This window comes from Vitis riparia, chromosome 7 (assembly GCF_004353265.1).
Source record: "Vitis riparia cultivar Riparia Gloire de Montpellier isolate 1030 chromosome 7, EGFV_Vit.rip_1.0, whole genome shotgun sequence".
Lineage (NCBI taxonomy): Eukaryota > Viridiplantae > Streptophyta > Magnoliopsida > Vitales > Vitaceae > Vitis > Vitis riparia.
The window spans coordinates 3,616,335-3,642,961 of NC_048437.1; the positions used below are offsets into that span (position 1 = coordinate 3,616,335).

Genomic DNA, 26,627 nt, shown 5'->3' on the forward strand with positions numbered 1-26,627 from the left:
TATTGATAAGCTGCACTAAGTCACCTCTTCCTCGTATATCACTTTACAAGCTTTAAGAGCTGTTTCGTATACTATTTTTAAAAACAAAAATTTGTTCTCTAATTTGATAAACATTTTTCTTAAATAAATTTTATTATAAACCTCGGTTATATCTTATTTCACATTTGAATTTCCAAATAAAATTTTATTCTAGAAAATAATCAAGAACTGTGAAAACTATTTTTGAAAGTGCCACCAAACAGACCCTAAATAACAAGCTTTTAAATCAACAAATGCGTGCATGAAGATCCTTTAAAACTATCCCCAAGGCGTCGTCTATATTGCATTAAAGCTTTTTCTAGTCTTGAAAAGCTCATCCTAAACAGAATCACATGGCACCAGATTGAAGTCGATGCCAATACCCAATACCGCAATAATTTGACTGCCTTGGCACTAACAATTCACAGAATCCATGGTTTAGACTCCTCAGTGTTTATGTTAACTTTAACCTATTAATGAGATTCATAAGAAAACATCACCCACGGTTTATGGAAGTCGAATTCTGGGTTCATATGAAAATAAAGATTAGACCAAGGTTGCATTGATCCACGCACAAAGAACGCTCTCAGTTTTAAGGGTTCTTAAGTTCAAAATCAAACTCAGCCTCTACTACCCCAAAGAAAGCAATCTTCGGAAAACCCAAAATGCTGTCATCATCCGACCGGATCCTCCTTCCTTCCCACAAGCAACACCTGCAGACCTGCAAAGATGCAATTATGTGATACTTTCTTACCATTATCTTACAGACAGGTGACCCATTAGATAACAGAATAGCAGCCTTGTATAAATTGCAGCCAGATCCCTACTGCTTTGTGTTTTTGCCCTGTGCCTTAAGTTTTGCAGCAACTTGTTCTTCAGACAAGGGTAGGTAGTAGATTCGAGGAGTTGCTTTAGTTTTCTGAAATAGATCATCCAGTGTTACGATGGGAGGGTCAACTTTTTCAGGTAGTGGAGGTGGAGGTGGAAGAGGAAGCCGCTCCCTAGTTTGGGGTGGGTTTGACAAAGGTGGTGGAGGTGGAAGAGGGGGTGGGGGTGGAAGCTGCTGCCGTGTAACCTGCTTACGAGGGGGAGGCTGAGGCTGCTTGGCAGGTGGTGAAGGAGGAACAGTAGGACCAACATTGACAGGAGCAGCCGGAGCCTGAGGAGCCTCCACCCGCATTTTGACTTCTTGAGGGTCAACAAATTCAGCCACCAGGAGGCGTCCTCCATTTGAAGGCCATTGTAGGTTATATACTGCATTTCGTGTCTCCATGGCTTCCTCCACTGATGCATACTGCATCATGAGAATATATAAAACAATGGATTAGCCAATTTGACTCATATTACCAAGCATTCAAAAAGCCATGCTGCATATACACAATCAATCCATGTGCGTTTGGCACAATCCCACACAGTATTTCTCATGCTCTCATAGAGAATTTAGGCATTTGATAGTAATTCTAAAAAGTGTTTATAGTCTTTCTAAAGATTAGAAAGATAAAAATTTTTAAGTGCAGAAAGACTATAAACACTTCCTAAAATCATTACTAAAAGAATTTTAAGAGTATATTCGACAGTGATTTTAGAAAACATTTCTAATCTTTGTAATACTTGAATGATAAAAAATTTCAAGTATTAGAAAGGTTAAAAACGCTTCCTAAAGTCACTATCAAACGGGCTCTAAATCTTGTTTAAGTTGTTCTACTTTCCAAGACATGGGAAATCAACATCAACTAAGCAACATAGGCACATGAGAATCAGTTTAATCGGAGCCTTATGGCTTCTAAATGATCAAATTTTAAGCTTCAAAAGTAGAACATCTTTTCATGCCCATTTGTCTGGCAATCGCACCAAAAATGAATGAAAATATCAAACTCCATCACTAAAGCTTTGACCACATTTAAAACATGAATTCCCATGTGTCACGTACTCATGCATCAACCTGTTAACACCAACATTTTCTTAACTTCTGTTGTCAGTTATTATTTTATTCTTTTTTTGATAGGAATTTTTTTTTTTTGGGGCCCTGCTGACACCCAAAATTGGAACCTCCCAAATTCCCACCCAACCACTCACCACTTGAACCAGGCCTCAAGGGCTAATTTTGTTCTGTAATCATGCAATAAACATTAGCCAAAAAAAGTTACACTTGTATTGTGTGTGGCTTATGCATTAATCCAATGTCTGTTTGTAGAGAAAGTAGGAGAACGAATATACTTACAGAGACATAGCAGTGTGTTTTTATGTGGTCCATCCAGAAACTGGTGACACTTCCAGTTTTTCCTAGGAGTTCTTGCACAGCTTTCAGGGTAAAAGGACGCAGGAAACGATCAATTCTTAGGGAATTAGTAGGAGGTTTTGGTGATGGTGGAACTGCCAAAAGAAATAGGGGTGTCACACCATTTGGAAGCAAAAACAATAGTTGTGGGAACTTGTGTTGGGTGTTTCAAATCCAATTACAACAATCATGACAACTCACCGACACGTTCCTTAGGCGCATCCTCACTGACTGTAGAATCAGATCTGGAGAAATTTCGTTTTAAAGTAGTAGCCTGAAAAGCATCCTTAGGTGTTGTGGAAGGAGAAAGATTAGAGCTTAGTGGTTCAGGAACTTTGAGGCTTTCAGCATTCCACCTGCGTTGTCTCTTTGAAGACTCGATGTTCCCACCTGCTGTATCTGTAAGACACATTATATAGGAAACAGTCACCAGAGCACCGAGTTTTATGTAAAAGAAAATTAATTAGTAAAATACAGAAACACTCCTTTTGATATTTCAATTAGTAATGAGACGTAATTACAGGATATGGTACAAACATCTGAATAAGCATGCGTTAAATAACAATTCATGTGACAGTTAAAAAAATAAATAAATTTTCAACCAGCTTGGCAGGAGACTTTAATTGGTGATGAGAGCCAGAGTTCCAAAATAGCAACAACTTTCTTGTGATGAGTCTCAAAAGGACTCAAATGTGATAAAATCATAGAATATGCAACCATATTCACAAACATCCAAATTGAAAAAAATACCTATTTAAAATCAGTTCTTAAAATATTTAACCGCAATTAAAAAGAAAAAAAATGATATTTTAAGAAACAAGTTATATTGATATTTAATAAGTATTTGTTATAGATTCAAAACAAAAAGGTAAGATCGAGAAATAAGATAACTACAACAAATAGGCAAGCAATGTACTTGGTACCTACATATCAAGAAAACACCAACACAATTGGTAATATCATCAATTACCCATCTATTAAAAAAATAAGGTAGTTCAGTTCATCAATTACAAAGAAACCAACAGGAAACAGCCCAACTCTAGCCTGCCATTAGTTAATTGTCCCAATTCCTAAGGTCAAAAGGACTAAAAACAAGTCCACAATGTGGCCCAGCCCATAATCAAACCCAGGGCTGCCAACAAACAAATAGAAGATTCGAAGTCAATTCAAGAGGAAAACAAGAGGTGCTGCAGTCACATATTGAGAAAAAATATGAGAAGAAACAGGAGAAAAAAAGAAAGAAAAACTTTAAGAGGTCATATTCAAACACAGTGGACAGAATTGTATATTATTTATTTTTTATAGGAACTTGAGAGATTTACAATTACTGTATAAAAACGTTTAACCATACCAAATTCTCCCTAACCGAGAATTTAGCAGATTTTCCTGATGGCTCCATTTTTAGGTTACAATAACAATCAATTATAAGTCTGAGACTTGTACACTTTTATCAAAGGTAGCCACAACCAAAACATAGACACAAATAAATTTAATTTGATAATCAGTATCTCCTTCACAGACACGCTGCCAAATTACACAAATCTTTGTCTCAAAACCTTCTCCGATTTCATTACCTGGGTTCATAGCCAGATCCATGGCTTGTTATAACACAATGAGATATACACATTTAAAATTTATAATATAAGATTATTTTATGTATACCATAGTTAGTCTAGCAGAAGTGACTTCAACTAAAATACTTCACCAGAAGTATTCTGTTATGCATTAAACCACATGAATAAAAAAATATTCCTCATAAAACAAGCAACAAAATAGTAGCATGTTGGTGAAACACAGTACCACAGTTAATAAATTTACAAATGTAAGTTAAGGAGTAAAAACCTTCTAATACAAAGCTTACCTTGAAGCTTCCTTTTCTCAGGGGGTGCAACAGGCCTGTCCTTAGTCTCGACATGGATCCCTTTCTTGTCAGCAGATGGAACATCGCCCACAACATTAACATGACCTTCCTCCTTTACAACAAGCACTTCAGTTTGCTCACTCCTGTCCCCCACTTCATCAGAATTATACTTCGAATCGATTTGCTTACTCTCTAATATATCCTCTTCCATGGAATCATCACCAGAACTTCTGTCTAAATTCAATTTCTCTGAAGATCCCATATCTGCACTATCATTCTTCTTGTTCAGGTCCGCATTTGTAGCATGGTTGTTATCTGTTTCTTCAACAGGTACTTTTTTCTCATGTGGCTCTTCAACATCCATTGGATGCATTTCGCCACCATCTGGTACAACACTGCTGGATGATGGTTCCACCATCTCAGGTTTAATAACATCTAGGTCTAATTTCACATTATCAGCAATTATGTTATCCTTTAGTTCATTCTTTTCATTAATTGACACAGAATCAGTAGAAATAGAATCAGATTTTACTTGAAACCCTAAAACAGGGCTGACCTCAGATACCTGGTTGTTTGGATCAGAAGACTTGAGCATGACATCATCATGTGTAGACTTTGAATCCTCCTCCGGCTGGGGCTTTGAAGCCCCTCTCTCCTTCTGGGTTTCATTGTTCTGCTCCTCTTGCCCACCCTGTGCCTTTTCAGATACCACACTCTCACTAACCATGGTGCTGGTTTTGACAGAAATTGCATGAATATCTTGCTTCTTATCTACCATAGAATCAGTACCACCAGTTATTTCCTCTAAATCTTTCCTTTGAACCAAGGCAGCAGCACTGTCATCAATGTCAACCTGAATTGTAGCACCATCCACTTTCTTGTTTCTGTAATCACTAATAGCCACATGTTCATTATCAGTTTTCGTAACAAGCAGCGCTTCCTCTGCAGCTTTGTTCATGGCTTCAGGTGAAGGAGGATGATCAAAACCATTATCAACATCCTCCTCGGCATTTTCCCTTTCATTACGAAGTACTTCATCCAACCTTTTAACCAGATCCTCCTTCAAACCCTTTGTCGTCAATTTTCGTCTCTTGAGTTCTTCTTTTAACTCTGTAACTCTCCACTGATCAATTGGCCGATTATCAAGAACTTGATAAGGGGATGACATCTTTTCCGTTACAAAATTCCTTTCCTAACTAAAAAACCCCACCTTCAAAACCCTGATCAGAAAGTTGGAAACAATACACAATCAGCCACTTAAACTAAAGCTAAAATTAAACATCAGTTTAATAAAGCATTAAGAATTATAAAAAGGGACCACGATATGCTGATCTTAAAAATGCCTCTAAAACCCAGAAGGAAATAATAATGCAGGTGCAAAGTATACACACGCATAGAAATAGTGAATACATAAAAACATCACACATACATGAGCAAAGGCAATATCATAGTTTTAAAGGCACAATATGCCCAATGAAGCGCATGTGTGAATGAAGTGAAATGCAACTTAGGATGCATGTTAATTTTATAGAATATGATTCCAATCGATAAAAAATTTAAAAGAAGAATTCAATAAAAAAATAATAGAATTATATGAATTTCAATATAAATATAGAAATTTCAAGAATAAAAGTGTTTAAAAAAAATGAAAGTAAGGTAGACAAGGCACACCTCTCCAATGAGGTGCATGCCTTGACAAGTGAGTCACTGTCACTAGGGAGCACTTAAAGCATGCCCTTAAAACTATCGCCAATATACAATAGAAAATAGAAATATTAATTCAGAATTAAAGCTCCATTGGGTATATAATAAAAAGAAAATGTCATTGATGATAAATTAGTCTCAAATGTATTTCATCATAAAGCATCAGGAAAATATTAAGTAAGGTTTGGAGAAAAAAAATATTTTACATCTGACTTTCACCTTTTCCTCAAGAAAAAAAATATTGGTACACATGAAAGGGATGATCTCACATGCATATGACAGGACAAATACAAATTCACACATCCAAAGCTCAACAAGTTCACCAGTTGAAATACTGCCAAAAGGAGAGACCTTATAAACAGCTCAACTGCATCAACCTAAAAGCGTAAAAAATGGGTAACCAATGAAGCAACCAACTTTCAATAGACACAAAAAAACGTTTATGCTCCATCTCTACCATCAGAAAATAATGCCAAGGTAGATATTCTGTCAAGCCCTATTTGTTTTTACAGAGATTTTACAGGATCTTTACTTGCTGGAAAAAAATTTCCCTTCTTCGTCATCCACATGAAAACCCAGTAAATTATCCACAGGCAGAGCATTCACCATTAACTAAATTTCTTCCATGCAAGCAAAAAACGACATTGAGAAAAAGTTTCATCACGACGGAGTTTTGTATAAGGAATATATATGAACCAAACCCCAGCTCATTTACACATCAAATTGCACAGAATAATGATAATGGAGATTTCATGCCCCCGATTTTTAATGAACAAAACCCTAATTACCTTCGCCACCAAATACAACATAAATCATGCAACAAATAATTAAAAATCAAACATGTCAAAAAAAAAAAAAAAAACAGAGACAAGAGAACTCACAGGGAAAATCAATTGCCAGGCCGAAACGCACAACTCAACACTTCCTTAAAGCAAAGAAGTGAAGATGCGAAAACCCTAGTCTCAGAACACAAAACGCATTATCAGAGAAAAAAAAAGGAGGCCACGCAAACCATTAATAAACACACATCAAGACACGCGAAAAGGAAACCATTAAGAGTCCCAAAAAAAACCCAAATCTGCTTCCACTTGTTTCTGCTCCCTGAAAACCAAAAAATAAAAAACAAAACCAAAATGAAATGTGAAACACAGACGGCAGAGATTGAATGACTTGTTCACAAAAATGTGCTGCGAGAAACGAAAAAGAAATGGGTTTTCGTTTGTGGTTTGTTTTCCTTTTTTCTGCTTCTGATTTTGGTTCCCGATTTTGAGACCCACAAAAGTGGGTTTCTAGGGTTTTGCTTTTTCTTGGGTGTGTGGGGTTTCCGAAAAAATGAAGAGAGCCTGAGAACTTTGCCTACAAAATGCTATAATTCACCCATTAAATACCCAAACTACCCCTGCTCAATTTGGCCTGTTTTCAAACCGTTCATCAAGCAGTTTTTAATTGAAATCTATTTTTTTAATTTACTTTAAACATATATCATTTTTAAAAATATTTTAATGAATTTTTTAGATTATTTTTAAAAATAATTAGAAAATAATTCTTTATAAATTTAATATTGTACAAAAATATATAATTTTTCATAAAAATTAAGTCAAAAATTAATTTTCATTTTTTGATTCAAAACATAATTTAGTTAGTTAAAACAATTTTTTTAATAATTTATATAATTATTTTTTAAAACATTCCAAAAGAAGCTTTTTCTTTGTTTTTTTTTTCTTTTTCTTGATAGAAAATAATTACCATCTTCAAATCAAACAAAAATTCATCATAATTAGCAATGTCTTTCCTTGAAATTGAGAGAGTTTTTTTAAAAAATAAATTTTAATAGGTAAACCTTCAATTGTAATAGAACCTAGAAAATAAATAAATAAATTGAAATTTTTAAAAGGTTTTGGAAAGTATTAAAAAAAATTAAGAGAACTTTTTTTTTTCATAGTTTATCTTCATCATATAAAATTAAAAAACAAATGTAATTAAAATTAATTTAAATTTATATATTTTAAATTATTTAATATTATATAATATTTGAAAAGTAAGTGAAATAAGTACTAAGGAATGCTGCTGCCCATCTGCTAAGATGGAAGTTTCACAACCAAAACCAAGCACTTTTGGAACAATGCTTCATTCAAAAACCCATCTCATTCCATCGCAAAGAAAATCCAAAATACCATTACAGAAAACCAATAAATCAGGAAAGCAAGATAAAACAATCCATGATATTAGGAGTGAGTTTGGTACAGATTTCAGAAATGCATTTTCAGCAATTTCACCCATCCCCGTCAGTCCAACACTTTCCTGTTCAACCAATTCTGGGTGTTTTTTTTTTCTTTTCCTTTTCCTTTTCCAGTGATCATTCAAAACTATTTTCATAACTGCACCGAGTAGCAAAGTTTTCTACGGCCATTTTACTCACTTTCTTCATCCCCTTTCTCCAAGTTCAGATGATTTAAATTCTTTTCAAGAGGTGGAAGTCCGTCTTCAGAATCGCTTTCCTCCAAGTTAAGATGATTTAAATTCTTTTCAAGAGGTGGAAGCCCGTCTTCAGAATCGCTTTCCTCTAAGTTTACATGATTTAAATTCTTTTCAAGAGGTGGAAGCCCGTCTTCAGAATCATCGCATGAGCCTTCATCATCATTTTGAGATGACACACCTGCTCCTGCAGCACCACAAAGCAGGAACAATTTGAGATTGATAAGAGATTCTAAATCTACACACAGCCATGAGTGTTTTCATAAAGATGAATCATACGTTTTGCAATAAACTGGATGATTGACAAGTGAATTGATGATTGCAATAAACTAGTTGATTTAGTAAAGCCAGCTGTAGAACTTTAGTAGCAGCCAGGATCAATGATAAGAAGATAGCAACAATAACACCTTTGCAATCCCCAGTTCAAGTAACCATAAAGATGTAGACATTGAAGTGAATACTGCCCCAAGCTCAGAGAACAGACGATAGTTTATTACTTATTTTTTGATGGTGGTTTTGGTTTCTGTAGCAGTGTAAACCATCAAATTGGGAAGAGTGTTACATCTTATAGGGTCTGTCCTTTCTGATGGTACAGGATTTTGGGCCATTAAGAAACAAAGCATTCATAGGATGGAAACGAGGATCTTGAGATGGATGAGAGTGAAAACAAAAAAGTGCAGAGTTAGGAATAAAAGGAAGTAACCAGCATGGCAATCTGATTTATGCTAAAGGAACCATAAACATGAGCAAAACCCAAATTGGACAAGCATCAAGGAAGTTACAAAAGATATTGTTGGTCAATGATTAATGGAAAGTATGGCCCTTAATAAAGTAAAATGGAAGATTACGATCCATTTAACAGACACGTGTGATGATAGTATTTAGTTGATTAAGTTTATAAACTGATCCATCTGAGATAGCTCCTGAATCCCAATTACCAAAATGCAACAAATTATAAATTATGAAGTTCACTTCAAAAAGCCAATTTGTAAGTAATAAATGGTGGGGCTCACAAAGTGGCCAAGTTGTGTCCTATGAAAAAGAGACATTTTCTTGACAACTCAGAACTTGTACCTTCATCATCTGGGAGTGCCTTCTGGACCTGTAGCCTTTGTTGGGAAAGCCAAGCATTTTGAACTGATATAATTTCAGCTCCGTTTTCGCATTTAGAGTATGCCTTCAGGAGTTCCCTACATTGATTGCATACGCCAAGAGTTGTATTAATGCAAGAGGAGATGCACCACATGCAAATTAAAATGATGAAATTAGGCATTTGGAGCTCCCACAGATATGAGAACATTCCTTTTCAGTTTGACATGTTCACCGGATACTCCTCACTAACTCACTATTTACTTTTTGATAGATAATTTTTTTTTTCTGACACATGAAATTGAACATAGAAGTTACCCAATCCCACTCCAACCTGACTTCTTGCCACCTGAACCGGTCTTTGGCCAGTATATTTCTCATTATTCATCATTCTTAAAAGATTCAGGAATTTTATTGTCCTCACTCCATGCTATCATTCCTGGTGATGGCTCAATTATTTTGCAGTGAGTCCATTTTAGTGTTGTAATAGCACTATAGAGGACATTTTGTGCCTTGAAGGGAAAAAAAACCATGTCTTTTTTATTGAACAGGATGTAATCATACTGTTTCCATGTGAAATCCAAATGTCCCATCTGTCCTCAAGTTTTTAATCCCTGTACCGTAGCAGTTAATTATGGCGCTCTGCTAACAAAATAACCAAGTTATGGACCAAGTATTGTATTTGAAGGGGATTGGGTCCACCAATTAGATCTTAATAAGAAGACAAGCTATATCAAAATTTAAACCAAACAAACAACTGTCCCAGCTTTTCCATTCTAAAATATGGTGCAGAAATAGCAAAGCACTTCCATTCTAAAAATGATTTATGGAAATGGCAGAGACTTCTCTCTGTATGAATGTATGCATCTACCTAATGCACATGCACATTTTAATACAAATCATATATGCAGTTGATGTTTCAGGTTCTAGGGAACCCAGCATCAGTAATGCATATGGTTTTTGAACTTTTCTCTATGAATATAGAAGTTAGAAATTACCTGTTGAGAGAGAAGAAAGCATGGCCCCATTTGAACTTGCCTAGCAACAAATTTGCAGTTTCCTCTTCCCCACTGTTGAAACAAATGATGGAAACTGCTATATTAGATGAGAGACATAATTTCTAGTGCACAAGCTACACATGTAAGTCTATAACATAAATGTTGGTGAGACCAACTGTGTGCCAGAAGAATGATGGAGCAATACACTGCCAGTGTAGAGTATGCAAGGGTACATCCCTCAAGAAGGTTAACAAATTGGCGAAAGCTAAATGAACTAGCACAACCTGGTAATCATAAACATTATCAACTACAAACACAAGCTGATCCTGAGCATGAAGATGGGTAGAGCCAGCCATTTAAAAGCTAGCCTCACTCTGTTGGGATAGAAACCACCATTTCACAGCAGCTTGTGTCATTTATGATCTGGTGGTATAACAGGTTCAAGTTGACAAGAAAGTATACATAAAATAGGGAATAGAATTCCTATTGTGAAGAGATTTTTAAATTACGGTTGCTGCTAGATATGTATGCTGGAAAGTATCTCAGCCAGGTTGCAAACTTCATCCTTCTGATGAGCCCATATCCAATACAGATCCCAAATAAAAAAATAAAAAAATGTGAAGGTAAACCTAGCTGCCATCCATGAAGACTCATTCTTATGCTGTCATGCAAGCCAGGATTTGCACAGTGAAGGCGTGGCTGTTCCAGCAAAAACCCTGCTAATTTGCAAGGTGAACCAGAATCCTTATTGCAACTCTAAAATTGAAATTCAAATCCAACCAGGGAAATTTAGCCTGATTGTTAACTTCTTCATTCACACCCATCACTTGATAAGAAGAATGTTATGCATCACATATACATCATAGATGTTTGATTGAGGAAAGGAAGTTCCATGATTTGCCAAATAATATTATCATTAAAACAGTAGATATAGGTTAATGCACTATGCAAGATAGTGATTACAATGATCACAAACCATCTAATAGGAATAGCATAAGCATTCGAATAGATGAAACATGAAAAGTCAAGAATACTGGTACCATATAAATAAAGCTGCAGATAATGCTTCCACACAAGAGAGCTCACATGGTCGACCATAATTTACTGGGTTTGCTGCCACCAGCCATGGTACTGCAATTCCACACAATTTTCTATTATGAAGACATGCTCTAAGTCACAGGTGACAATTCCATTCCAAGATCACAGGTGAGCACATTACTCTAAGTCAAGTATAAAGTTAATGATTTAATATCAGAGTTGGCCAAACATGATGAGAGAACCAATATAACATACTTGCAGGAAAGTTTAGTTTCAGGTGGAAAAGTCACTTCACCAAATGCATTTCCTTAATGCGGGACAAAACTCCTTTGAAAAATTCACAGGAATCCTTTGATGGACTTTAAAAATTTTGTTCAAAATGTTTCAAAAAACTCTTAGAATTCAAGAAATGCTTGGAAAACTCATGACAAACATGTTTTGCCATAAATTTCTCAATTTTCTTAGGTATATCAGGCCATTTTGCTATTATTTCCCAAACGAAATTCTCACATTTGTTTTTTTTCTTTTTTAACTATTCCATTAAGTTCATTATTTGGTTTTCTTTGTGACTTCTTTAGTGGCCATAATGGTTTAACCATAGTTCATTAAATTTTCCTGTAAATTTCTTATTCCAATTCACATTCTTTTCGACATTATGCTTTCCATGTATTTTATAAACCACAACTCTAGTTTTGCATCCCACACAATTTCCCCTTTTCACCTCCTATTCCAGTTCAATGGTGAGAATGAGAGCAGTGCTTTAATTTGAAATAAGGAAAAAAGGAAATTATCAAACTTGATGAAGGTAGCACATACTTACATCCATGAAAGATGGCAACTATCAGTTCTAAATGGAATATTAAGATGTTTGGCACAAGAACATTAAAGATTCAGCGTAGGCCCAATATATGGTAATTTCCACCTAATATTTCTTCTAGATCAAAGGCAAACAGATGAATGAATAAAACCAATTGGTTTCCCCTGGAAACTAAAGAACACAACTAGCCTCTTCGCAGCATATCAAACCTCAGTGATACATTACTATATCACATGAATTACAAATATACAGGAACAGGTATCTGGTGCCTAAAGAGTTTCAATTGATTGTGATGACATCAAATTATATTGCTTGCAACATCTACTCAGAATCACACTATTCATCCACACAATATAACCAACATTCCTAAAACAAAAAATTTATAAGATCTTTTTCTTGCAGGTTATGCATAAGAATCCATGGACAGATCCATTTGAGTAAAAATAAATCCAAACCATAATTTTAGTTATGGAAAATTAAAAATAAAAAATAAAGTCCCGTAGCTCTTAATAGGCAATTCTAGATTGCATTTTAAATCATTTAAACAAGACAACAACTATTTGTCCATCCTGGATTTTGTGAGGGAACCTAAATAAGCTACCAGCTAGTATACGCTATTGCTTTAGTATGTTAATGAATTGGCCCACTGCAAAACTAACTGCATCAATCACCATCTATTAGCATTAAAAAAATGGTGACTTCTCCCCAACATACCAAACGGAAGTGCATAGAATCTTTAAGGATAGGTAGGTAGGAAGGACTACGTCTTATCAATTTTCATGATGTTGGATGGGCGTTTGTTTGTATACTTCATGTGTACTGTTTTCACCGCTTCTAGATGTTTCTAATACAAGCTCTTATTTACCTATTGAAAAAAAAAAAAGACAATTCATGATGTTGGATGAATGAAAACTAGTGTTTCTCTGCTATTTAAAACTGTCTATATTCCAATTGACTCTAATGATGTTTTCAAGATTTGGTTATACAAGTGGACTCCTTGAAAAACCTGACCAAAACCCTAGGTCCCTAACATTCAAAGAAAATATGGTGAAATGCCAATAAGAATGTAGTGAGATTCTGACAATATTCCAGAAACTATAGACAAACTTGTGGTGACAAATAAGAGCAATCAAAAGATGCAAAAATTAAAATGATCTCCTGTAAGCCAAAATTATAGTTTAGAACCAATACAGCAGTGCCAATACAATCGGATTCTGACAAAATGAGATGACACCTATCTACATGTATAGATACAATAAACAAAATAGATTTGTAATATTCCAGAAACTGTTCACAGATTTATGGTAACAAAGTAAGAGCAAGCAAATGATGGAAATATTTAATGGATCTCCTGTAAGTCAGCAATTATAAATTTAGAACTGATAAGATAGAGGCAAACTGATAAGATTCTTAAATGAGTCAAAGCCTATCTATATGCATAGAGACAATAAACAAAATATATTCACTATATTAATATAATATAATATGAGAAATATACACAGATATATGCATTACATCCAAGAAATGCATATAAAACAAATGTACATGTGTAAAATGTGACACTCAATATAAGTCTATTCGTTTGAAGGTCATACGGAGGCGAGGAGCAGCACATCGCAGCTTTGTGAAAGGAACATCACTCAAGCGTGCCCACGAACAATCCACAACTGCTAATCCTTTTCTCTTTATTAAGATATAATCTTCTTTTGAGACACATTGATTCCCAACAGGACTACAGACAAGGATATAAAGTGAATAAATAAAGGAATATGAAGAATTATGTATGGCCAAGTATGTGTGTATAAATGCATGCGGATGTGCAATGGTATTGACACAACTTGCACATAAGGAATCCTATGAACAGTTTAAGTTAATTTGAGGGCTATAGGCTATCTGGTAATGGGAACGACAGGCGCTACCTCGATTTTGTATACATAACTGTAACAGCATAGACCAGCAATCAGCTAGCCCCACAAGCCAATGTTGCCTAAAGATTGACAGAAATAGGCCCCTTCAACAGTTCAACTATTCCTCAATACATCCCTTTTAATGAGAGGACAAGCAGATCTATACAAGTTTCGGAGCTCTAGGGGTGAAGGTGGGTGTCATGGCATGGCAGATAGCAACTAGCCAACTGATGGAAGTAAAGTTATTCATCTTTCCTCGGTTATATGCTGGAAAACCAAGCTGATGTTTAAACATGATATAGATCTCTCTATTTGAATGTTAAATATTACATTGTCCAAAGATGGATGGAAGTTCTACAACAAACATCACATGCTGATGATTATATTTATTTGGCTATATATACCTCAAAGCAATGCCACCAAAGCCACTAGTCACCCGCAACTCCTGCATGAAATTGCTCAGTCATCAATATTTTCTGGATGTTGAAGATGATTAAAGGCATAAAGTTTCAGTTCAGTGTTTTGCTAAAATAAATGCATCTCCATGTAAGAGAACCAGATTAATTTTCAAAAGCAAAAGGAACAAAAACCAATGGATCCAGTTAAGTTAATAAATAATTGCCCACTGGTACTATTAATCAAACTTGGTACTTGATTAACTAGTCAATGACTACTAAACCAAATATGCTGAACTGCACATTAGCTTGATGACAAAGATACTTTGATGATATAAGCATGACAACCTTCACGTCCAAAGTCTTTGGTTAGGGAACCTCACAGCAGAGGGTCAAGAGCCTTTTCCTTGGTCTATGTAATGCGGAAGAACTTATTAATGTACATATTCCAACCATCAAAAAGAGGCCTTTTATCTTTCTAGAGCAATGAAATAGCATCGCAACTGGCTTCTGAGACCAGAAAATTTTCAGAAGCTACTATAATTTTGCACTTCTTCCCATCTCAACAACTTTCCTTTTCTCATCAAAAACAGGGTAAAAAAAGCATACTCTATATTGGCTCTACTTTTTCTCAAGCCATTCTCCAGTTCGTTCCACCATTTCCAATAACTTAATTCAGAATCCACCACACAAAACATAATACTTTGATCATGCAAAAACAACTGCCAGTTATGAAATAAATAGACACCAACCTAGGGAATGCATGGAGAGACAGATACAAAAACAAAATACAATTCCAAGAGAACGCATGCAGAAAGGGGTTAAGAAATCAAAAGTCTAAAATCTGAACCAAACAGATACTTTCTTTCAGCAGGCCGAATCTTGAAAGTTTGCGTCCCGTGCACTTTTTTGCATCACATTGTCCAAAATCCTAAGCCAACAAAAGAGCACCAAGTTAGTTTCATTGTCGCAATTGTGGAAAACAAAATTTTGCATTTCTACTTCTCAACCTTACATGAAACACAAATTAATTCTCTCCACAAAACACTTTCTAGGTCAGCTTTAAAAAAATAATAAAAGAAAATGGTGGATATATTGTCATGCGTAGAAACAACATTAATGCTCTTGCCCAGCCCCAGTCCCAATGATCAAACACAATACTTTACGATATGGATTCTAATTTAATTAACAAACAGAATCAGCACGATTATCAATACCAACTTCTATTTTCGCCTCTTAATTTTTCCTTTCCATCCTTTGTCTTTATAATATATACTAAATTTATTATAAATAAATAAATATGAACAAAAAAAACACATACCCACATAGCAAGCTGAACTTTCGGAACAGAAAGCTCCTCTTCTTCCGCTGCAACAGCACAAAAATTAAAACCCATTGCCACTGACTCAATTCATCAAACAGCCAGAACGCACAAACTGAAATAACCAAATTTTAATACCTTGATCGGTTGGAAGAGAATCGTATTCCCTGCCCAAACACATAGACCAGTGAGATACTGTCTGATAAACGTTTTGGAAGCGCTTATCATCGTTTTGAAAAAAGGCAAAGAGGAAACGAAACGCCGCTTGAGTGATTGAATTAGGACGAAGAAGTGCTTCTAATTGAAATTACCTTGGAGGTTCTTGGAATCTACTGCTTTGGCCTCTGTGGGATTGGTGGCCTTTGAAGCGTCTAGCTTTGTTGTGACCCATTTTGCAGACGATACTCCAAGTGATCCCGTTCTTGCCCGTTTATATGTTGCTGTGTCTTGCTCAGTCGCTTCGGCATTCGGCCGGTCCAACCCAGCCCGTAGGTCTATTTCGGGCCCGCCAGCCAGCCCGGCCCCGGCCCCAGCCCCAGCGGAAACCAAAGTTTAAGACCCTCTTTCGTAACTATTTTAAAAATCAATTCTCAAAAACAATTTTTAAAAATAATTTTAGAAAACTGTTTTATGAAATTTTTGTAAAATAAAAGTCTGTTCTATTTTTAAAATAATTTAAATATTTAGTATTTTTTTATTATTATACATATTTATATAATTAATTTTAAAATAATTATAAAAAAAATAAGTAAAAAAAAAAAAAAAACACTTCTAATATACTAACAGAAAACACTATATTTCATGTTTTTAAAATAAAAAATAATTTATTTATTACAAAATGTGTTTTCCTCTTTTTTATTCTAAATAACAAAATACTGTTATCCAAAATAGTTATCAAATAAATTCATAATTTTATCAGAAACCCAATATTATTATCATCAAAACTTGATAAAATAAATGCTCCATAAATAAATAATCTTTGTAATAAAATCTTCTCATCATAACTAAATTAAATATATAATATATCAATTTTTTTTATAAATCTTTAAGGATCTGAAATATGAATTAATAATGCAATTAAATTCATAATATAATATATTAATATTAACAAACTTTTTAATTTTTCTTTTCTTTATTATTTCTTAAATATGCAATTAAAGTCGCTTATAGAATAACTTCCTACTGCAAGAGTTTCAGGCGCACGCTGCGGGCGGGCTAATCGGTTCTTGATTTATAAATAGAAAATGAAAATTACAAAAACGGTTTTTCTTAGAAGGGCGAACATTTTCCCTTGCAGTAGGAAGTTACCTTTTGCCATGGGTTTACCTCTTGGGACATCATTAGAATTAGGGCTTCTGCCCCATGGCCTGGTAGTTGGCAGTGTCAGTCGTCATAATGGAATGAATGTTCAAAAGAGTTGGTGTCATCCCTAAACAACACCACTGATCCTGAGTGAAAACCAGTTTACAGCGAAATACGGTGAAGTGCCAATAAGAATGCAGTGAGATTCTGACAATATTCCAAAAATTATTGACAGACTTGTGGTGACTTTGTTTTTTGGCTGAATAGAAAAAGTTAAAATGTCAAATATTTTAGCTTTTTTTATTCAGCTAAAAGTAACAAATTGACATCATCCAATGTATCTAAAATGAACTTGTTATCAATAAGTTCAATTTAATTATATTGGATGTTATCAACAGGTTATTTTTAGCTGAATAGAAAAAGTCAAATATTTTGACTTTTTCTATTCAGCCAAAAAACAAACAACCTTTAAGTGTAATCAAAAGACGTAGAAATTCAAATGATCTCCTGTAAGCCAAAATCATAGATTAGAACCGATACAGCAGAGCCCATAGAATCGGATGCTGTTAAAATAAGGCCATGCTGATCTACATGTACGTGTAAAATATGCTAGAAGTCTATTGTAAAATATGACAGTAAAAGTCTATTGTTAGAAGGTCGTACGGAAGCGGGGAGCAGCGCATGCAGCTTTGTGAAAGGAACACGACTCGAGCTCCACAGCTTCGACTATTCCTCCATGCATTCCTTTTAGCAGATATCCGTTAAGAATACGTTAGTCACAGCTTTTTTTTTGAAACCACTTCCCAAATAAAAGAGTTTTGGAAAAACAAGATATTACTCTTATCATCAAATTTAATAAAAACAAATGCCCAATAAAAAAAATAGCTTGATAAAATATTCCGATCCAATTCATATCAATATATCAAATTAATAGTACCGTTAAATATATATATATATATATATATATATATATATATATATAATTCTATAATGAAATATTGGATGAATATGTTAAACTCATAATCTCATTAGAGGTATAAGATGATGTTTAAAAATAATAATAATAATAAAAATTTGATAGCTATATTCAACTCATTCTCATCATTGGTCTTTTGCAAAAGAGATGCCACCTCAAGTATTTATTTATTTTATTTACAAATATTGTAATAGAAATATAATACTTTCTCTAAATTAATAAATGGAAACCTATCATATAAAATTAAATCTTTATCGATTTTAGTAAATTTGAAAAATAAATAGAAGAAAATTTACTAAAATCGAATTACTAATAAATCAATATAAAACTGTATCAAATTGAATATACTAATAAACACAAATAAATAAATTACAAAGCTATTTTTGTAATTTTAACCGAATTATATTAATCGGAATAGACAAATAAATTAAGAATCGATTCCTCGCAAGAAGAAGGAGCCCGAAATGAGCGCCTGAAACTCATTTTCAGTGTCTCTCAGGAATTTCTCCAAGAAAACCAGACTTCTACCTCAGACTCCTCTCTCTCTCTTGGACAGGTGATCTCCATTTGTTCGATTTCTCGATCTTTCAAAGAATCGCGACCATGTTACGGAGGTAAGAAACAGCAATTTCTGCGTTTGTATTTTCTGTTCTTGGTTTGCAATTAGGGTTTGCTGCATCTTTCTGTAGAACGGTTCGATTATTCTGCATTTATTTCCTAGGGTTGCATTACAACCTTGGCCGCACCGTTGAAGTTCAAATTTGAGTAATTAAGATTCGCAATTTGTTGTTATTTCAGGTCCGTTTTGGAGATATCGTCCCGCAAATACTATGCTAGGGTTCCAAGGCGGATTACTGCTCAGGCATGTTTTATGGTTTTGTTGATTGGTTGTAACTTCATTTTCAGTTGGTGAAAATTATTGAGTTGGTGTATTGTTTTATCGAAGAATGGGTATTTTTGGAATCATAGAAATTTTTTCTTGCTGCTGTTGGGTTTTTTCCAATCCATTCAGGTTGTGACACAAGGTGTTTATACGTTTTATTTTATATACGAAGATTAGGGCTAATGCAATTCATTCAGTGTTTGTGATGACGTTGTTGTTGGATTTTATTGTACATTTGGAATATTGATGTGGTTAAAGCAGGTGACAGTTGAAAAGTTGGTTTGTGTTCAAATCCAATGGCCAAACATTTAGATAGTCGGAGACTGATGACTTTTATGTCACCTCGATTCACACTGCATTTTCTGACCTCCATTATCAAGTCCATGCTTGTTTAGAGCATCATAGGCCTTGTAGTTAATGTACATAGGTGTCAAGTTAAGGCACCTTAGTATCACCAGATGGATGTGAAGCTTGTGTATCTGCTGTTTGGGCCAGGGTGTTCAATTTAATGTCTTAGAAGGGCGAACATTTTCCCTTGCAGGAGGAATTTACCGTTTGGCATGGGATTACCCCCCTTGGGACATCATTAGAAGTGGGGTTTCTGCCCCATGGCCTGGTAGTTGACACTGTCAGTTGTCATAGTGGAATGAATGTTCAAAAGGGTTAGTGTCATCCCTAAACAATACCAATCACACTTTAAAAGTTTCCACTGAAGATTTCTTGCTGACTCTCATAAGAATAGTGGATATAGAATGATTTGTTCTGGCTATTTGATATCTACAGGTATTTCAAACGTTTGAAAATTATCACTCTATTACAAATATACACAGAACTTCTTTTGTTGTTTGGGTTTGTGTTTGAAAAGAGAGAGAGAGAGAAAAGAGGGCAGGGGGGGGGGGGGGGGGTGGGTTTGTGGTGGGGTGGGGTGAGGGCTTTGGTTTGGTTAACTAGGATTTTTTGTCCATTTGACAAGACAGTGATAGCATTTATTGTTTATTAGACAAATCCGACTGATCCTCTTTATCACAGGCCAACTCTCACCACCCAAATTGTTTGGTTAAAAATATGTAGCTAAAATTGATTATCCTACCGTTTATAGTTTAACAAACATCTAGGCATTTGGATTTCAATCAACTCCTAGTCGACTGTTTCATTTCTTTGAATTCAAACATATCATTCCAGGAATGGATAATGTAAAGAGTGTATTTATCATAGCTTCCTCACCCTTAAGTAGATGGTGAGATGTTATTTGTCAATACTAATGCTAAGAATTCAACTCATATTTCCATGATTATCATATTTGCAGCAGATACCTCCATTTTTTTCTTCCAGAAAGGAATTCTCAGCTGCATCTCAGCAAAATGCATCTCAGGGCTCTGGTTCAACAGGCAAGCCATCTAATTCAGGGAGTTTTATGTCAAAATTTATTGTTGGTGGTGTTGTCATTGGTGCTGCTGTCATGACGGCTTACCAAACTGGCTATTTAGACCAAATTATTGTTAAAGAGCCGCATAGTTCATCGGAACCTACTAGGACTGGTGTTGTTGACTTGGGAGTGGAAGTACCTGTGCTCAAGAGTGAAGAGACTGGTGTTGTTGACTCACTGGTTGTACCTGTGCCCAAGAGTGGAGATAGTCAAGAGACTGGTGTTTCTGACTTAAGAGAGAGAGCAGGCTTGCCCGACAGTGAAGAGCCTAATGAATTGAGTTCTAATATCGAGCATAAGACTGAGCCTCGTTCAGATTTTCCTCATGTTGAAGATTTGAGAGAAAAGAAGGTCAAGAACCAGTTTCCAGTAAAGGATATTGCAGATTTGACACCTGAAGAAAGTGCAGTCCCCATCCAAGAGAAAGACTTGCCTCCATATCCTCACATCAGCACGACATCCAATGATCAAATTACGGATTCTGGGACATCATCTGAAGGAAATATTGACATGAAAGACCAAGAAGCAATACCTAGTATGGAACAGAATCGTAGAGTTCCAACTATATCAAAAACCATCCTGGATAACACAGTTCCTGAGAAAAGTAATATGGATGCTGTGGGCATTACTAAGGTACAAGTGTGTTTGCTCATCACTTTTTACTTTTCATCGGAGTAATCTAAATTTATGTTGATACTGATTGTTCCTTTGGGATTTGCATGTGTTTTCTTCTAGTTTTCTTGAAAGATTTTAGATGTGGGTGTAGTGATTTAGAAGTTTTAAGTGCTGTATGGTTCTTCTCTTTCTCAATGATGCGGACCTCTAGAGGAAAAGCTTTTTAAATGCTGCCTCCTGACATTTCCATTGAAGACCTTGTTGCCTAAATTCTGTCCATTTGGTTATACCATGTGGAGGCAGGGCGAGCTAAACGCAAGATTACTAATTTACATTAATCACTAGGAATGTTTGTTTGTGGTGGAAAATGGACCAGTAACACTTTTAATTTGGAACTAGAAAAAAAAATGCTATTACTACCCAAAAGAGGGGCAAAACTGGAAAAAGTGCATCAACAGAATGCATGGATTTGTGCACTATTGCTTTTAGAACATTAAGAAGAAATTTATGTTTGTAAGTTTGATTTATATGAATTCTGTTTGAAGCTGTATTCAGTGACACTATATTGCAGGATGGATCGGGTAAAGATCTAGAACCACCAGGTTCTCTTGTTGACGCATATTATCTGGCTGATAAGGGTGATCAAACCACTGCAGCTTCCTCAAATGGACAGGGTATTGGTGGTGACAAGCATTTTTCCAAAGAAAAAGAGGTGGTTTTTTGGAATAAACTTGTACCATATAATATGCATTCGTTAATGACTAATTCGTGCAGATTCTTATTGTTATGCGGATTTTTTATTCCTTGTTATACCCATCATAATTTGTTCTTAATGAACTTATAGGCTTCAGTTAGCACAATTGAGGATTTAAATGGTGCGTACATATCCAACGATGGAAAGTTGGTTCTTGATTTCCTACAAGCCATTCATGCTGCTGAAAAAAGGCAAGCTGAGTTAGATGCTCATGCTTTTTCTGAGCAAAAGAGAATAATGAAGGTTTGTGCTGATGCTGAATTATTAGCATAGATTACTTAAATTTTCAAGTCATGATTTTCTGACTTGTAATCGGCTATTTCCTGCGTTATGGTCTCTAATATTCTTTCTGCAATTTAGGAAAAGTATGAGAAGGAATTAAAGGATGCAAGGGTGAAGGAGCTTATGTATGCTGAAGAGGCAGCAATGTTGGAAAAGGTTGTAGGCTTGCATCAACCTTTACCCTTTTTACTAATTGTATTTTTCATATTATCTCTTCTTGTGTTTGACTCTCATGTTCCACTTTCTATTTGTCAGCTCTTGTCTTATTAGATGACAGGGTTCTTGCATGTGAGTCTGTCTACATGTGCACACAAACACATTCTCTGGTTTTACACAAACACATTCTCTACTTTTCTTTTAGTCTTGATTGAACAAGGTACTATTATTGTGAGTTCAGTTCAAGCTGCATCTAATGCTATTTTGCATGTTTTGTTTTTCTCTTGAACTGATTTGATTTGATTCCTTGTATCATTCATGAAGGTTACTCTATCCCCTTCTCTTTTCCTGGCTAGGCCCTATTCGGAAATCAGCAGGTGGAAATTTTTTTTTTTATAGGGACATGGGCTTAAACAAATTCTACTTCATGTTTTATGCTTCTAAGTAGGAAACCCTGAAATCTATGTTGCTACTGTTGGATATTCTTCTTCTTTCTCTAACTCCTTTTCTTTTATAGGTAAACATCTATTTTTTTTTTTGTGGGGGTGTGAGAGTGGAATAGTTCTTTTGGTGTTGAACCTGGATTCGTTTTTCTAGACTTCTTTTAGTCTCTTAAGGTGTGATTGTGTTCATGATTAAGTGAGCTGAAATGATTCTGTGTGATGTGTACCTTTGATATATTGTATTGGTTATTAACTGACCTACTCTAAGCCAATGCTGGAATGTTTTTTTGCCTACATTTCAGGAACTAAACAAAGAAAGAGCAAAATTAGCTGCCACTATCAAGTCACTTCAAGAAAAAGCAGAAGAGAAACTTAAGACTGAACTTGAACAGAAGGTTGTCAGTTTGTTCCATTTTATCTGAAACCTTTCCTACATAGCTTAGCATTTGAAATCTATAATTTCAAATTGCTGGTCTGTGGTGGTCTCAGGAACGCGAATCAGAGTTGGAGCTGAAGAAAGCACTGGAGTTAGCAAAAGCTGAGTTGGCTGCAGCAATTGCAAGTGAGAAGGCATCCCACATAGAAAAAATTGCAGAAGCGAATCTTCATGTATGGTGTCTGATTTGATCACATAATCACAATATAGATACATGGTCCCTCTGTGTGGATAATTAGGCTGAGACAGTCATCATGTTTAAGAGAAAGGGCTATGCCTATCTAAACTAAACTGCAAAAACTGCCTCCAGAACAAATCTGTTGAGGGCAAGAAGCTTATCAAAAGAAATGCTGTAGTATTGTTGCTTTCCTTGGTCACTGAAGATGTCAACAACTGACTTTGTCAGGGAAGGCAGCCCAAATGGGGGCTGGTCATAGGCAAACTGTTGCTAGGTTCATGCTTTGATATAAAGTAGTTAGTTTTTCAGTTTGTAGAGTTGAAACAGAGGAAGATAGACTGAGGAGAGTTGATACTTCCACCTTTTGTCCCAAATATTTATTAAGATGGCCTTGAGTTTTAAGAAATACTCTTACAACTCAGGTTAAATGTATAAATAATCATGCTAGAATTTTGTGGATTCAAGTCACTGGAAAAATTGCTTGTATTATCTTAAATTCAACATTTACTTCTGATGCAAGGAGAGTGAAGGGAGAGGAGAAAGGGTAGTAGTGAGAGATCTATTTCCATTTGCAACCGCCACTGATGATGCAATCTTTAATCACTTTGCAAAACTTAAAGATCTGCTAATAAGTGCTGAAATTTAATGAGATTCAGAACCTTGCTTGATGTTAAATAATGTGTTTGATAAACTCTTGATCGCCAATATTTTTTACAGCTCACATATATCATCCTTTTTCTGCTTTTTTATTTCACCTATCAAGCTTTCAACAACGTCGAAGTCATCTATAAGATTTTAAATAGTTTCGGTTCTTGCTTTGTAGATAGATGCTTTGTGCATGGCATTCTATGCTCGATCTGAAGAGGCTCGTCAGACTCACTCTGTACACAAGCTTGCTTTGGTGAGATTTTTGTTCCATTTAATAATGCTCTTTTTGGGACATTTTGCAGATAAAATAAATTGAGGTTTCAATCAATGAACTAAAAAAAGGTCTTACTTTGTCAGATATTTTCTAGCTTGCAAATCAAAATCCTATCTGTTATAGCATAATGAATATAAGGGTTTTGTAGGGAGCACTTGCACTAGAGGATGCACTGTCTAAAGGTCTGCCAATTCAGACAGAAATTGTGGTTTTGCACAAATATCTTGATGGCATTGATAAAGATTCTCTTTTGGCTTTGGTCCTGTCATCGCTTCCTGAAGAAACACGAAATCATGGAACAGATACCGTATTGAAATTGAATCAGAAGGTGAGTTTTTTTGTGGGTTCCATTGTTAATAATTATGCACATTGTACATTGTTTGCTTAGTATCAGCAGCTTGTGTTTCTTCTTTTTGTTACATCTTTATTGAACCATCATACTCTGTTAATTAACAACAAATAACATAAAGTGCAGTACTTTCTGCCAAATCGGTGGACAGAATCAATGCCACTAACGGCGATCTGATGGCTATTTGATTATCAGTTTGTGGAGTTCTAATATCTATGTGGCACCATTTATATGTAGTAGTTGTGCTACGTTAATATGTTGCTTAAGGAGGTTATAATGCTTTAATTAATGTACTCATGCAGATGGTAAATATAAATAGCAACTTTATCTTTGAGACAAAATGTTCATTTTTCATGTTGCTACTTCAAGCTTTTGAGAAAGCCGTCTACTCATTTGAGACAAATTTTTCATTTTGCATATAAGTTGCAAATTCAACTAGCTTTTTACAAAGCCATCTACTCACATTTTATTTCAAGAATTGTTGATGACAAGCCAGTTGGTTTATTGTTTTTGTTGTGTTTTGCACTAGCCAGTAAATGTTCTCCCCATAATGACTTTCTGAATGTACATGGGACCACTGGTCAAACATGTGGGATCTCACAGACAGGCAAAAGTTTTTGCTTGGAGGCACTTGATCCCCATTATGTAGGGAAATCATCTGCAAAGGGTAATTGAAGTAAGTTTGAATATCCTTAAAAGAACTGCCTCTGCTGTAGGAAGTTTGTCATTCCATTCTTCCTTCCCCTTATCCAATCCTTTATAAAACACACCACCAAAGCCTCCACTGGAGAAATCTCCTCTTCTCCAGTTGCTGCAGCATGGATCTGGGGTTTTTGTGAGCTTCCTCTGTATGTCAGAAGTTGCATTTACCAAGATGATGAAGTTCATGATGCATCGTTTTATTGTAGCATGTTAAATATTCTTCTCTCCTTTGCCCCCTGCGTTATGAATGTACATATTTCAAATGCTTTGAACTATCCTCAAATATCTATGGTTCTTGTTCACCTTGTCTCTCTAATGCCTGAACTCTGTGAGACCCAGCACTATCTTGTAGCTAAAATGAGTGCAGTGCTTATAATTGAATCTTCAAGCTTTTCTGAAGTTGGTCCACCTGGATGATGCTTGACACATTATATTTTGCTATGATCTTAGACAGAATACTTTCAAATTTCCCTTAGATACCAATTCAAAAACCTGAATTAGATAAATGACTATTCATCTACCCTCAATTCTCCTTGCAGTTTGATGACCTGAAAGCAACACTGCGACACTTCAGCCTAATCCCACCTGGAGGTGGTGGCATATTGGCGCATTCATTAGCTAATGTTGCATCTCGGTTGAAGGTATTTATATGCTAGATCTACCTTCATTTAAAATCACAAATGTGATCTGCCAAAAAAAAAAAGTCGTTCATTTGAGTACTCTTTAAAGTTTGCTTCGACACTTTTTTAGGTTAAGGAAGGTGACCAGTCTGGTGATGGCATTGAATCTGTCATAAATAGAGTTGAGAGCCACTTGGCCCAAGGACAGCTTGTGGAAGCAGCAGATGCTCTTGAAGATGGTGTTAGAGGCAGCGAAGCAGCGGAAATTATTGTTGATTGGGTGAAGCAAGCGCGGAACAGGGCTATCGCAGAGCAAGCTCTAACCCTGCTTCAGTCATATGCTACTTCTGTTAGCCTCACTTAAAGTACCATATTTTGATTCTCCAAGCCAGTTCCTCAATTGGTATGGAATTTTCCTTCTGATGCTAAATTCATTGATGTAGAAGCTTTATACAAACAATACAGCCTTCAGACCCGTACCCCAGGGCAAACATTCCCTTTTGTGACACTTAACTTGAAAGCTTTGTAAGCAATAGTTGCATTTTTTGTCTGATTTTGAGTAGCTTGTCTGTAACCCTCTGAGTAAGTTCGGCTTCCTTTCTTATGTAGCCCGTTCCTCTCCAGGAACTGCCTGGGTTTTGTTCAGTTTGCATGTTTCAATAAAATCAAATTTCTGCAGAAA

General features: G+C 35.4%; 3 protein-coding genes across 5 annotated transcripts; 1 reads left to right on the plus strand and 2 right to left on the minus strand.

Moving 5' to 3' along the window:
• Nucleotides 1–471: 471 nt before the first annotated feature.
• Nucleotides 472–7,199, minus strand: LOC117917400 (apoptotic chromatin condensation inducer in the nucleus). 2 transcript variants are annotated; one of them, XM_034833668.1, is made up of 6 exons: nt 6,743–7,199; nt 4,158–5,377; nt 2,498–2,695; nt 2,240–2,391; nt 846–1,312; nt 472–739 (listed from the first exon to the last, which is right to left on the minus strand). In XM_034833668.1, the coding sequence occupies exons 2-6, from the start codon at nt 5,323–5,325 to the stop codon at nt 649–651; spliced, it is 2,076 nt and encodes a 691-aa protein (XP_034689559.1). In that variant the 5' UTR covers nt 5,326–5,377; nt 6,743–7,199; the 3' UTR covers nt 472–648. The 2 variants fall into 2 exon arrangements, with proteins under 2 accessions (XP_034689559.1, XP_034689560.1); XM_034833669.1 differs by lacking the exon at nt 472–739 and having other exon boundaries at nt 803–1,312.
• A 788-nt stretch (nt 7,200–7,987) lies between these two features.
• Nucleotides 7,988–16,371, minus strand: LOC117919195 (ribosome biogenesis protein TSR3 homolog). The gene is made up of 10 exons (XM_034836317.1): nt 16,213–16,371; nt 16,040–16,068; nt 15,902–15,948; nt 15,446–15,511; nt 14,590–14,630; nt 13,874–14,010; nt 11,464–11,554; nt 10,424–10,495; nt 9,411–9,526; nt 7,988–8,523 (listed from the first exon to the last, which is right to left on the minus strand). Exons 1-10 carry the CDS (start codon nt 16,290–16,292, stop codon nt 8,273–8,275), a joined length of 930 nt encoding a protein of 309 aa, XP_034692208.1. The 5' UTR covers nt 16,293–16,371; the 3' UTR covers nt 7,988–8,272.
• Nucleotides 16,372–18,633: 2,262 nt separating this feature from the next.
• LOC117918837 lies at nt 18,634–26,627 on the plus strand. Of its 2 annotated transcripts, none has more exons than XM_034835765.1 (12): nt 18,634–18,793; nt 18,978–19,041; nt 20,369–21,121; nt 21,675–21,815; nt 21,948–22,100; nt 22,218–22,295; nt 23,041–23,133; nt 23,228–23,347; nt 24,176–24,253; nt 24,423–24,602; nt 25,865–25,966; nt 26,076–26,627. In XM_034835765.1, exons 1-12 carry the CDS (start codon nt 18,783–18,785, stop codon nt 26,307–26,309), a joined length of 2,007 nt encoding a protein of 668 aa, XP_034691656.1. In that variant the 5' UTR covers nt 18,634–18,782; the 3' UTR covers nt 26,310–26,627. The 2 variants fall into 2 exon arrangements, with proteins under 2 accessions (XP_034691656.1, XP_034691657.1); XM_034835766.1 differs by having other exon boundaries at nt 20,372–21,121.